We start from the raw sequence: 14,465 nt of genomic DNA on the forward strand, positions 1-14,465 counted from the left end.
TTATATTTGTTAATCGGAGATCAATGTCAATGAACTTTCATACGAGGAAGTAGTACCGTACTATATAAGTCATAAATGAGTAAGCATTTTATATTGAAAGTTGATGTTCAGAAGAGTTAGCATACACTGCGTGTTGTCGTACTGCCCAACATGGTGCACGACAAACAGGAAGCTAAAAACTCGAAATAATATTGTTCAAGGGAGGTAACTGATGAAAATATTAATATTTAATTTTGAGCAGTTCAAGGGAGGGAACTGATCACAAAAGTTATATTATGATAAAAAATTTTTTTTAAAGTAGCCTACGCACAACAATGAGTAAGCATTTTATAATGAAAAATGGCACCAAGTGTCCAGAAGTTAAATTAAGCACCCTGCCTTAGGCCACGTACCCGTCATTGCTGCACAATACTAGACCTAGCTAGACTAAATAGGGATGCAAAAGTACTGAGTAAAAGTCGACATAACAATAATGTGATGACAACATATGATACGTCACATGTAAAAAAAAACATGTAGGCCTATTTAAAAAGAACTCTTACTGAAAATGATTTCATGATGTCGAAAATATAACTTTTTCCTAAAACTTACAATTGCGTTCAAACCCTTAGAGATAAAATCGGCGTGTTTTGGAGCAGCAGTTGAAATTGCACTGATTATTCCAGACCTTTTGCTGATAGTACAGCCTACAAGTAATAATATTTCAGGCCAAATAGTGTTTTCGGCGCGTTTTCGGAGTTTAGACTCCACCGTCTACTACATACTAAGATTAACCCTGTGCCTGCTGTTCTTCATCGACGGATTATGACTTTACCATCAATCAACATTTAGAGAGCTAAAATTTTACATAAAAAATAGTTTTCTTTCAAAGGAAATAACATTATAATTTATGACAAAAAATAATAATAATGATTTACATATCGATATTATGACTTTCTCATCCGTGTTCTTTTTTCTTTTATGCCGACAATAGAAATTGATTTTAGGTGGCCATGAAAACAAATAATCTGTTGAAATGTTTTTTGTACAAGCAAATATTTGTGTAAAACTGTTTTCTTAGTTGATTTTCATTGAATTTACTCAAGTGTTGTATTCAAATTGACTCAGTCCTGTCTTAATCCACTCTGCTAGGTTGGATTACTGTAGAAAGGAATAGCCTGTATATCTTATATTTATTATTTATTGGGTTTTGCTATTTTTGTATACTACCGAGAAAAAGAAATATAATTCAGATTATTATTGAGCAAATCTAAATTATTTTAAGGGAAAAAATGAAGGTTATTTTCCTTTCATTCTACCTAGGCCTATAAATAGGCCTATAATCCCCATGTATCATATTTTTTTTGCACAGACCTTCATAAGTCGTTATTGGGCTATATTAAAGTGACAGTCCGCTTTTTGTTGGTCGAAATTTTTTTTTTGGCTCAAATTTGTGAAAACTTTAAACCAAAACCTTTTATTTAGAAATCGCAATAAGTAGCTAAAAAAACCCAAGCGTTCATTTTCTAACGTCAAAAATTTACCGAAAATGTTACGTAACCTTTTAAAGATCGTTATGCTTTTTTGCGAGTTGTTAGAAAAATACCGTACGGATTTGATAAAATAATGTCTCAAGATTTCAACTAAATATAACCAGCCATTATAAAGCCAATCAACGAAACTAGGTCAAACTGTTTAATTAACAATTAGTAGGCCTACTCTCAGTTTTAAATTAACCCTTAACAAATTCAGTTTGATCAAGTAGATATACGGTACATAAATATAAATAGCATACTTCGGGTATTATTTACGACGTCTTGTGTCCTACAAGAAAGCGGAATGCCCCTTTAATATATATAACAAGTGATGACTGTAAAACAAAGCCCGAAATCTAAAATAACAATTTGGGAATAGACTTCAAAGTAAAGTTTAGATAAAAAAAAAACAAAAAAAACAGACACAATCGTTTCATATCCAGTTCTTAAATTTAAATACAAATATTTCAAAATTCATGCCCTGTAAATTGGCACTCATTACCATTTTAATTAAACTCATTTTGGTAATATATTCACTAATATTTTTGTCTTTACAGTACAGTTGTGCTTTAGTATTGTGATTTTAACTGAAAACTCGGCATTAATTTTCATCTGTATATTTTTGAAAACGGAAGCATTGACCACATCTTGGTGTCTAGTTGTACCCTACGAAGGGAAGTAACTCTTAAATTTTAAGGTTAAATCATAATAAATTGAGAAACGAAGTTTAGGTTAGACTGTTTTTTTTTTTAGGAAAGACTTCAGATTTCAAAACTTCTGAAACCTTCACTCTTGTGGAAGGTGTATTTGGAAGTTGTAAGAGATGTTATGAATCTAAACCTGAATAATATATATGTTTTGCCAAAAGAATCTGAATCCGGATTTAAGAAATATGGGCTCTGACCACGTTTAATTTCCCCTTTGCTAGAAATGAATGGATTTTTACGTCCTACTTTTTTGCACTATGTGGGCTAACGCCATACAGGATACGAGAACTATTACCAGGACATAGGCATTAGCCTGCTCTTTTTCGATTTCCATCTGTTGAGGGATGGTCGATGTGAATAGCCTGTAGACGCTTTTACCATGTCAGAAGGATTATGACAAGCCTTGTGTTATTGTGAGCCACCCAGTGACTTAATTTCTTAATATATTACATTTGAGTCAAATTTTTGTTTCAGGTACAAGTGTAGTTCTTTGTAGACCTAATGTAGATAAGTTGTCTATTCTCAAAGATGGCAGGCTATATAAAATCATTTGTGGGTGGAATATTCAATGCTGCAGCAGCTAATATTAAACCTTTCAAAGTACAGATTACAAATCAAGACAATATTAAAGGGTATTTATTGATTATAAAATACTTTCACAAAGATAAGGTATAAGATGCAATTAAAGGGACAGGTGCGCCATTTTGTAGGTTGATTTGAGGCTTGAATATATGTAAATAGTCTTCAAAAGTAATAGCAATCTCATAATCCCTAAATATCATAAATATCTAAAACTCAGAATTTCTTTTCCTATTTCTATGTATGTCTTTTCTATATATGGCAAGTTCTCAAGATAATTCTGGACACACATGGATTTGAAGGCTCAAATATGGATGGTGAGCTGTGAACAGTATGATTGGTCAAAAAAATGTGACATCTGTTCTTTTAAGTGATCTTTGTTTTTTATTTTCAAATTTTTGACCATTCATACTACAGAAATAAAACTTTAATGTATGTTCTGGTTGAAAATGTCTTTGCATCTTCTATGTTTTAGTTTAACAAAAGTGAATGAAGATGATTTTTTATATCTATATAAAAGACCAGGATGTTTTGAATGTGTGTTAGTCGGAAATGGTATCAATAATAAGATTTACAGGTAATATCACAGTCATTCACAGATTATTTTGACATAATCACAGAATCTTGTGATTTAATCAAAGATTCTTGAGATTTAATCACAGATTTTTGTGATTTAAGCACAGATTCTTGTGATTTAATCACAGATTCTTGTGACATCATCACAGATTCTTGTGACATCATCACAGTTTCTTGTGACATCAGTTGGATATTGAAATCTGTTCTCTTACCATTTTGTGGGAGAACAATCAAGTTTGGTACCTTATGATTTGAATAACTGTATTGAATTTTATTTCAGTTTATTTCGGTTGACCAAAGAAGAAGAAGCAAAGAATGTTTTTAATAGATTTTGCTCAATTTTATTACCATTGGTAGTTAGTAGTAGTTCTGTTTTTCAAGAAGATATTCTACAGAAAATATCAGATACTATTAGAGAACACAATGGATGGAATGTAGCTCATGTTGCAGCTTTTGTCGGATTGTTTGAAGCTTTTCGACATCCTTCTATATCGAAGTAAGTAAAGGAAAAATGGTACTGAACATTTTTAAGTTGTATTTTTTTAAGTTGGGTAGGAATCTTGACATCATAAGTTTGATATGTTTCAAACAAAGGTGGAAGTTTTTCTTTTCTCATTATTTTAGGTAAACCTGCAGATGAATACAGATTAGTAAAGAGTGCTGGTAAATGGGATCCTTGTAATCCTAAGTTGTTATCCTTCTAAAAAATGGATGTTTCTTTCTTTTTTTCAGGCTCTATTTTTGCCTTTTTTGAAATAAAAAAATTCATGCCATAAGAGTAATATTAAAAAATTAAATGCTCTTGAGTAAATCTGTACGTCAAATATACAAGCTGAGGTGACTCAGTGAGTTAAACACTTGCTCACTAACACAGTGGTCCATGGTTCAATCCCAGCATAGTTTGAGATTATATCTTGAGATTTGTCGACCTGTTTTCCCTTTTTAGTAATTCAGGTAGAAATAGCTGACATCGAAAAAAACATCTAGGCATCAGGGAACAATAAACTAAGGTGTCCTGTGTCCTACAAACTATTAACAATAAAGAACCCTTGACAGTTGGAAACCTAAATAGATTATGCTGCTGTCCTGGCAAAATTTCCAACAGTGCACACTGCATGGCATTGGAGTCTTCATTAGTCCAATCAGGTGCTGTAAAGTAGAACATAAAATCCCAGTGAACTGTGTGGAAGAGCTACACAAAATTTAAACCTTAATAAAATAGTTATTTTATTGCTTTTTTCAGGTATATAAATTCAACATCTACAGATAACGAAACCAGTGCTCTAGGATGTGCTATCTATGGTCTACAAGTTCAGTGTGTACAAGAATTAATGAAATGTGATTTTAAATTAGATACTTGTGATAAGAATGGCAATACAGCCTATCATTTAGCTGTACAACATTTACCTTCTGTCATTCCAGTTAGTATATTATTCTGTACATCTATGTTTTGAATACTAAGAATACATTGAATACAAATATAGCATGGTAGATGCTCTGGGTCCAACCAAATTACCTTCTGTGTACACTGCATGTCATTGCCCTTTTTTATTTCGCCCAATTCAATTGAAAACAATTGTTATTCCTTGTAGAAAAATTAAATATTTCTTTGTATAACTGCTGTGAGGAGGCACGACTTTAGATATTTGAAAGGGTAGATTTCTTTGTTTCCACTGGGTATGCATGCATAGATAAGAAAAACTACTAATGCCTAACTAGCTTTTATGAGTATAAAATTTGATATTTCAATTGTATTGGTTGTCAGTCTGCATTCAAAATATTTTGTTATTATCAGATATTAATGAGGTATGATAAAAATGAAGTGATACAGTGGGTAAATGGAAAAGGTGAAACAGCTCTATATTTATCATGTAAATTAGATTTAACAGATGCCACTGAGATGTTGTTACACGCTGGCTGTGATCCTAGTATTTCTACTACTGATGCTTTACCAATACATATAGCTATACATGAAAATAGCTTGAAGTAAGTTTCAAATTTCTTCTTTGTTCTGATTTGTTCTTTGGCAATAAAGTCATTCAGTTGGTTGCGTTTTTCTTATGCCTGACTATTGTTCTATTAGCTGGTATAGAAAATTAAGGTAAAATTTTTTTTTGTAGATCAGCTGAGTTAATTCTAAGGGACCATCCAGACCAGTTATCTGTTGTAGATCATAAATATGGCTCTACTGCTTTACATTGGGTACAAACTAAAGAAGTAAGTTAAAACTCAATTTTGTTGACCTCGGTAAATCTTTAATATTAGGCCCTAGACATGCAATGACTTAAAGAAAATGTGGCCATGGATTCTAATCCCGGTCAGTGACAGTCTAGTGACCTTTAATGCCATCATTCAACTGTAAAGGGTTACAGATAATCAGGGAAAATTAATGCCAAGAGGTTTGATCAAGGACCTTGTGAACATTATGGTGTTATCTTTGTAAAAAAAAAAAAGATTGCTTCTGTCTTTTGTTCATTACATGTATTTTATTGCATTAGGCTGTAGAAATGTTGACTAAATTTGGATGTAATATGAATGCTGTGAGTAATTTTGGTGATACTGCTCTACATGTTATTGTTAAGAAGAAACTATTAGATATTGTTATGTCTCTGTTATGTCATGGTACAGACTGTAATATATTAGATTCTAATCAAGAAACACCACTTCATTGGGCTGTAATGGTAAATATTATATTTTCACGTTTATTTTCTTATAACTATATTTTGAATGAACTGAAAAAACTTTGAAAAAAAAAAGTAATCCAATAATATATATCCCACAACACCCTTCATTCTTTGCAATTTAGAATGTCAACTTAATGATTTCAGAATGACGATGTTAATTTTGTTCAAGTATTTGTTGTATTTGGTGCCAATGTAAATCAAAAGAACAAAAATCAACATTCTCCAAGGCATATTGCTGCCACATCGCGAGGAAAGAACAAGTAGGTATATTAAGCAGAGATTCAGGAATCATAATCAGAAGTAGAGACAATAAATCCTCTAAAATAAAATGGATGAATAGTTATAACATAATCTAAAATCAAGGATGAACTTCTGAATTTCTTTTCAGGTTTCTCCCAATTTGAAATGTCCCTTCATAATCCAATAATCCTTTTTAAGATCCATAACTTGAAGATGATTGACCTACCTCCCTCTCCCACCATAATACTGGACTAGAAATTATTCTTTTGTGTTTTAATTCTAGTATAATTTTAGAAACTAGTAAAATGGTTAACCTATATTACTAAACTATTGTAGAGAACTGATATTATACTTACTACATATAGCTGGGGCTAAGAGATGTAGTGTGGATATTAAAGGATGTTTACAGGGCTGTGTAGCAGAAGGCTCTCATAATGGTATAGCTAATGATACTATGAAAGGTTTACAGAAACTAGACAGTGTAGGTAAGTACCATCATTTTATTTCATTTTCTTCAAAGTTTATTAATGAGTTCAAGAAGAATGACATGTCATGTATAATGGTCTGAAGTGTATAGGAGCCCATCATTTTGATCTTGACATCTTCCTGAATTGAGCTCTTTAATATGTATCTTATGTCTGATAGCGTTACTATCTTGGCACATTCAGTTGATAAATCAAATTTTACTGATGTTTTCAGAGAATGATTGTAAACTTGCAAAACTTTATATTTTCATCAATCAACATCATTCTAAAAATATCAGTCTACATTGAAGTTGAAATTGAAATTGACTTTTGAAACATTTTTGTCCAGCATTATTTGATGAACTACTCTCAGCTCATGTTGCTTGTGGTGCTACAATGAGTCATAAAGAAGGATCTGTATTAGATATGGTTGGAGCACCAGTTAATGCTGGAGATAGAGTAAGTTATATTTGATACCATCCACTTCTGATGAAAGAGTATCACCAGCTGGTTAACACTATTACATGTAATTAGAAACCTTTCTTAATGTTTGGCAAACAGGCAACAATCAGATTCATTTGTATAAGAAAATTAAATGTACTCTTATGATCCTAATTCCACAAACATAGTCAAAGTGCTTTAAGTCTGCATAAGATTGGAGGAGCCTTCAAAGGTCCTGAAAAAGTATGCTCAAAGAAGTTTGTCATCAATTTGTTATAGGTGCTATGTTTAGATGGTGGTGGTATTAGAGGTCTAGTATTATTACAAGTATTAATGGATATAGAACAAGCCATTGGTAAACCTATACATCAATGTTTTGATTGGATTGGTGGAACTAGCACAGGAGCTATATTAGCTCTTGGTATTGCTAAAGGTAATATGGCTCATTTAACATACGGTTATATCTCACTTACCTTATATATACCATTGAGTCTTGTAGTCAAAAATCAATGTATCTGAAATTTGACAGTTTTTGGCTGTCTCCATGTCCATCCTAAACGAGACTTGTGATTATCAGATATTTGGGATGGCCTACGGACATGTCCAGAAATAGAGTCAAATCAATAACCCTAATATGAGTATTTAAAGACAGTATCCTTCTTTCCAATATAGGTGTATCTCTACAGTATATGAAAGGGCTGTATTTCCGACTAAAGGATGAAGTACTTGTTGGCAGGAGACCATACCCTTCTGAAGCTTTTGAGAATTTATTGAAGAAAGAATTTGGGGAAAGTGCTGTAATGTCGGAACTGAAATATGCCAAGTATGTACCATGTTATTATTTGTTAGATCATCTGAATGTCCTGATAATTTACAGGTTCATACATTTTTCCTGACATTAATTCTATATTTGAATGGATAAAGGACTGTTTTCTTTATGACTGTATTGTGATTGACATATAAAGCCCCGCCTTTAACACATGCATAGACTTGATTCAAAAATAGCAGTGTATATTTATGTATTAACTGATCAAATGAAATATTATTTCAGAGTAATGGTAACTGCGGTAAAAGCCAATACCTTTCCTGCTAAATTCCATTTATTTAGGAACTACACCAACCCATTTCAAATTCCACATACCCATGATCCACCTGCTGGTGATGAACAAATTCCACCTGAAGGTACAGTTAAGATTTTCTTGATATGCTAATTTTATATTATATCATCTTTCATTTAGAAGAATACAAATATTTCAAATACTATTTACATAAGAATTTCAAAATATAAACTGTATTTATCGATTTTCATTATATGAGCTTTTGGCATCACAGTCCTGAGAAGCTTTTCTAATTGATTGTAGCAAATTTTTTATTGCTTTTGACATGGTATTGTCTTACATAGACCAAAAAATGCAGAAGAGTTCCTGATGTCATTTCATAATATGGTTGTTATTTTATTAGAACAATTAATATGGAAAGCAGCCAGATCTAGTGGTGCTGCTCCAAGTTATTTTAGATGTATGGGATGTTTCTTAGATGGTGGTTTAATGGCTAACAACCCAACTCTAGATGTTTTAACAGAAATAAATGAATATAATCAGGGACTAAAGATGGAGGTAAGGAGAAAAGATAGTCATCTTATTTTTTTCTTACATTTCGTATGAAGTGGTAGGTAGGTAGAAATTTACATTCGCTTCCAGTGGATGCTGACATTGCAAACTAGGTGGTTGTTGTAGTAGTTGGTAGCTGGATTGGTTCAATTTGGATTAAGTCTTAGATCTATACTTCCTTTATGTAGTGAACAGTTCACTGTGAACCACTCTTCCTTGTCGAGGTAACCATGCTCATGTAAGCAGGGCTTTACTCTTTCCAGGTTATAAATATCATTATACTGTACTTCTTGCAACACTTTTTATGAAACTTTGTTGATGCATGCCAAAGAAAGTGTTTGACCTGTAATATTTTATTTATAGAATAGATATGATGAAGTACAACAGATCGGCTGTGTATTATCAATAGGAACTGGTAGAGTTCCAGAAGTAGTCGTTAAGAACTGTGATGTATTTTTTCCTGATGGTATATTTGATGCTGTTAATTCTGTAATGGGTTTAACAGCTTTAGGCAAACTTCTTGTTGACCAGGTTAGTTCTCATGCTTTTACTGAATGGAAATTCATGTATATTTTATGAGAGGAGTTAGTATCATTAACCACTTTCTTTACTTGCTGTATTGGTAATTTTTTTATCAGTGGTGTTATATTGATTTATATGTGGAATTGTGTATAAAATATGACCATTTTGATTTTTTTTTTCAAATTTAATTTCATTTTAGGCAACTTTATCTGAAGGTAGACCAGTAGATAGAGCTAGAGCATGGTGTAATATGATAAATGTACCATATTTTAGATTTAGTCCCCAGATATCAGAAGATGTACCATTAGATTGTTCTGATAATAAAACATTGATTAATATGATGTGGGAAACAACGTGTTATATGGTGGCCAATAGACAACGTGTTTTAGATATAGCTGCTTTATTGTCTGGGGAACAAATACCTTGTAAAAATGACAAATAATATCTTAGGTTTGATGCTAATTTTTATCTAGGAGCACAATCTGATTATAATACAGCTCGAGTAGTATGTTTTTTTATTGATCATACTTTTCGTAAAGATCTGAAAAATTTATTTTTAACTTGAAATTAGTTTTTAGAAGTTTTGATTTATTCACAATTTATTCTCCTGAATTAGAATTGTTCTGTCTGATTTCTTTAAATTAGTAGTAGGCCTACTTGATAAAGCTCATATATAATAATATTTCTGTTTTAGTAATATAATCAGAACTAGAAGACTAAACTTCTGTCAAAGATATTTTATTTGCAGGAACCCAAATTAAGGTTAGGTTTACTTGAATTAAGCATTCCAAATACTATCATCTTATGTCGACATTCTAGAGAATTGAAGGTTGAAATTAACAAAATAAAAGATCTGTATTTTAATCAGATTGACAATAGTTAGTTTAACAACAATAATGTTGATGGAATAGTTTAAATGTTGCTATCACCAATATATTGCTTTTAAAACATGCAAACAAAAAGTATTATTCCTTTTCAATCTTATTTCTTGAATATTACTTATATCAGCCTTGTCATTTCTATGATCTTGTTTTGTTGATAGAAAGCTGGACATATAAATATGTTGAAGATCTATACCAAATACATTAATGTCACTGAGATCAAATGACATAATTATTTTGGTATTTCAATAGCTGGCTGTGTTTAATAAAGAAAACCAATTAACTTGAAGATCAAATTTTTAAGCCCAACACAGACGAGGAACATTTCTGTCTACGAACAGAAACATCGAACAAATATATTTGTTTTCAGTTATCCGCAGACGACAAACATAATTCCGCAAAATGACCTCAAAATGGCGACGTCCGGGAGAAAATGTAAAATTGCGTTAGCTATTTTATTAATTTTAAAAAGACGCCAACGTAGACGGCGAAAATAGGAGCATTTGGGTCCGTACCTGGATTCAAGGTCGTAAAGAGCAAGGTGTGTTCGGCTACCTTGTACAGGAGCTGTCTGCTGACGATCCAGCAATGTATCGGCGATATTTCCGGGTTGACAAAGATGGGTTCAACACAATATATTGAGGCAGATTGCAACCACATATTTACTAAAATCTGCTCGTTCTCCACAGTCCAAAATTTTGTGTTGGTGGATTCACTGGACGTCGCCATTTTGAGCGTCATGTGGTCTGGCTTCGATCGCTGATTGGTCTTTCGTCGATGAATGTTCAGTGCTAATGTTCGTCGTTAACGCAGACGGCGAACAAAGAATTGTTCGGGAGGCGAACAATTTTAAAAAATCAAACATGTTTGATTTCATGAACAATTCTCTCGAACATTTTTGTTCATGTTTCTGTAATCTGCAGACGGTGAAAAAAATGATCGATGATTGTTTGCTTAAATTGTTCCTCATCTGCGTTGGGCTTTAGAAATAATTAAACATTTTACCTCAATAATTTTTTACCTCGATTTCGTTTATAGGAATTTTAAGCGGAAACATCTTAACTTAAGACTCTTTTTGTTATAAAAGTTGAAGATATTCGATTAGTTTTCATAATAACTACAACAATAATAACAAACCATCAACAATATTAACAATCAATAAATAATTTGAAGAAGAGATCAACAATGTTAACAAATCTTAACAATATGAACCTTGTAAATTTCAACAACCAGGTTAACAATTAACATAGGTCAACAAGTTTTGATCTTATGCAACAAGAGGATCATTTTGTCAGATCAACAAAACTTAACACATCTAAGATAACAAATTTTAGATATTCAGGGATCAACAAATTTTAGATAGTCTGGTATCAACAATATAAGCACTATGGAGCTCAACAAATTTTACCAATCAGGGATATTATATATGAACAAATAAAAGAACAAAATATGTAAACCTTTAGAGATCAATAATTATTAACCTTTACGGATCAACAATATTATCAAAGTTGGAAGTCAATGAACCACTCAAAATATTTAAGTTATATAACTGGAATCTTAAGGAAAGACGTTTTCTGGTGAAAAGATCCTGAATGTTGTTTTTTTTTTCTGTTTTGATTGTATTATACAACTTTTGTGATCTTAACTTATGATTTATTTAAGTTCAAGCATTTATTCTAAAGGTGCATACCATTTCTGTTGGCTTATTATAATCTTATGTACATAACCAGATAAGACCTCATATGTGTACAATTCGACAGAACATTAAAGAAATTGATACATGAATTGAATATAGATATTTAAGATTTTAGATTCCCTTTATTTTCATATTAAGAAAGACTCTATTAAGTGCTATGTTTGTGTTGTATACCTTATATTTTTATTTTGTTCTTATATCTTTTTGTTCTTTAGTATTTATGTTATAATACCATGCACATTATGTTTATAATTTATTTTGTTAATACTCAATCATTGTTTTATAGCAGTATTATAGTATTCTAATTTTCTAGTATATTTATTTATATTTTTTTTTTATTTATATAATCTATGTGTGCTTTTGTTATGTTTTATTTAACACTCAAAAATGACTTAAAAAATCTCCAAAAGTTGATTATTAGTCTAATCCTCAGTAAAAATGACAAATTATATAGATATTGTGAAATTTAAATTTGAAATATATACTAAAGATTATAAAATATGAATTAAAAGTTTCAATTATAGTTTGAATTATCAATATATATTTTAAACGTATAATGTATATTGATTGATATCTGTAGTCAAATGCTAATGATATCTGTAGTCAAGTAATACTGATAACTGCAGTCAAGTGCTACTGATATCTGTATTCAAATTTTACTGATATCTTTATTAAGTGCTACTGAAATCTATAACCATGTGCTAATGATATCAGCTGTAGTCAAGTGTTACTGATATCAGTAACCAAGTGTTGCTGATGTCTATCTATAGTAAAATATTACTGATATCTGTAGTTTAGTGTTACTGACATCTGTAGTCATGTGTTACTGATATCTGTAGTTTAGTGTTACTGATATCTGTAGTCAAGTGTTACTGATATCAATGGTCGAGTGATACTGATATCAGTAGTCAAGTGTTACTGATAACTAGTCAAGAGCTACTGATATATGTAGTCAAGTGCTACTGATATCTGTAGTCAAGTGCTACTGATATCTGTAGTTAAGTGCTACTGATATCGGTAGTCAAGTGCTACTGATATCTGTAGTCAAGAGCTACTGATATCTGTAGTCAAGTGCTATTAATTGTTACTGTCACCTTTATTCAGATATTGCTGATATTTTTGTTATCACTGGTTTAGTTAAATGTTACTGATATCTTATTATATCTGTCACTGGCTAAATATTTTAAGGTAGTTGTTGCTTATAATTTAATCACAAGAGCTAATATCTTTAATAAGGTATGAGTGTTATTAGTTGGGTTTCTGGCCCATTTTTCTTAGCTGGAAGTTCACTGGTAAACTATCACTGGCATCCTTTAGCTTATGTCTTATTACTAACAAAAAAAAACAGGTTGCTGTCTGAGATGATTTATATTTTGTGATGTGTTATAGATATAAGATTCAGTCTTTAGTGAGCTACCATTGAAATGATCAGTAATGGTAGTAGGCCTATATGCTATATAATCTTATTCTTATTAAGTTAGCTCTTGTACGATATAATGTACATGTGTTCATTCCATTGTTTGATGCTTAGAATTTGCTATTAATAATAATTTTAATGTATTCTTTTCTTTCTTATTTATATAAATGTGTGTATTTTGTGACACAGTCTAATAGAACACATTAAATGTGTGAAAGAGAAGACTCCCATTAAGTAGTTGGATTTGACCATCACATATATAATAAAGAACATGCTATTCTGTAGGCAGTGGAAGTAAAAGGATCTCAGCAAATCTTTTAATATCACTTCTGCTCATTATACCAGCCCATGGTCTTCAATGAGGAAAAAGACTTTATTCAAAATGGTTTCCATTGAGATTAAACAACCGTTATCCCGTATAGGCCCCACAATTATACAGTGGTGTAACCTATTTTCGTGCATATAAGGATTCAACACCGAATTTCGTCAAAGTTAAAAAAACGAAATTATTTTTTTAAGTCTTAGATGTTTCCTTAGATACTGTACAAAATAATTAAAATTGGTTTGTTTCGATTTTCTCTATGAACCCTTCACTTTGACCCATTTTTCATGAGCAACCAACTCAGCTACGGCGGCAAAATGCGTCACCTATTTTCGTGAACAATGTTTGATACTATAAATAAGTTGAGAAAAACACGTTTTATGGATACCCAGTGGTATAATTAACTTAACTATCGTTAATATCAATTCATTATAACTAGTGACAATTCCTTCAAAGAACCACGATTTTAAAGAAAAATAGTGACTGACAAAATAAGATACGTCACTGAAACAACATAAGAATATGGCCCACTTTGCGTTCCATAGAATTTTTCTGCTGACACGGAATCCGCTAGTTGATCACGTGATTTCATTCGTTGGACTACGTTCTAGCAGACGACACTTGGAATTCCGATTACCGCTTGGGATTATAAGGAAATTCAGCCGATAAAAAATGGTGACGTTTGGTAATAACTGAAATCCGCCATTTTGTATTTGTCAAAGTATACATTAATACATTTTCCCTTGCTTGAAACTACTGGATTCATTCTGCTTGCTGATATTGTAGAAATAACCCATGTTTATCAAAACAAG

The 14,465-nt window shown here is 31.6% G+C and overlaps 1 protein-coding gene across 1 annotated transcript; it reads left to right on the forward strand.

Moving 5' to 3' along the window:
* Positions 1–2,749: 2,749 nt before the first annotated feature.
* On the forward strand, positions 2,750–9,779 carry LOTGIDRAFT_154089 (hypothetical protein; the record flags this gene model as incomplete). Its single annotated transcript, XM_009061814.1, has 16 exons — positions 2,750–2,853; positions 3,276–3,377; positions 3,657–3,872; positions 4,620–4,797; positions 5,172–5,362; positions 5,497–5,593; positions 5,875–6,057; positions 6,205–6,320; positions 6,637–6,785; positions 7,114–7,223; positions 7,485–7,638; positions 7,878–8,028; positions 8,257–8,387; positions 8,667–8,821; positions 9,179–9,346; positions 9,537–9,779. The coding sequence occupies 16 exons, from the start codon at positions 2,750–2,752 to the stop codon at positions 9,777–9,779; spliced, it is 2,448 nt and encodes an 815-aa protein (XP_009060062.1).
* Positions 9,780–14,465: the final 4,686 nt, after the last annotated feature.

Source organism: Lottia gigantea (assembly GCF_000327385.1).
Source record: "Lottia gigantea unplaced genomic scaffold LOTGIsca_5, whole genome shotgun sequence".
In the NCBI taxonomy this organism is placed as follows: Eukaryota; Metazoa; Mollusca; class Gastropoda; family Lottiidae; genus Lottia; species Lottia gigantea.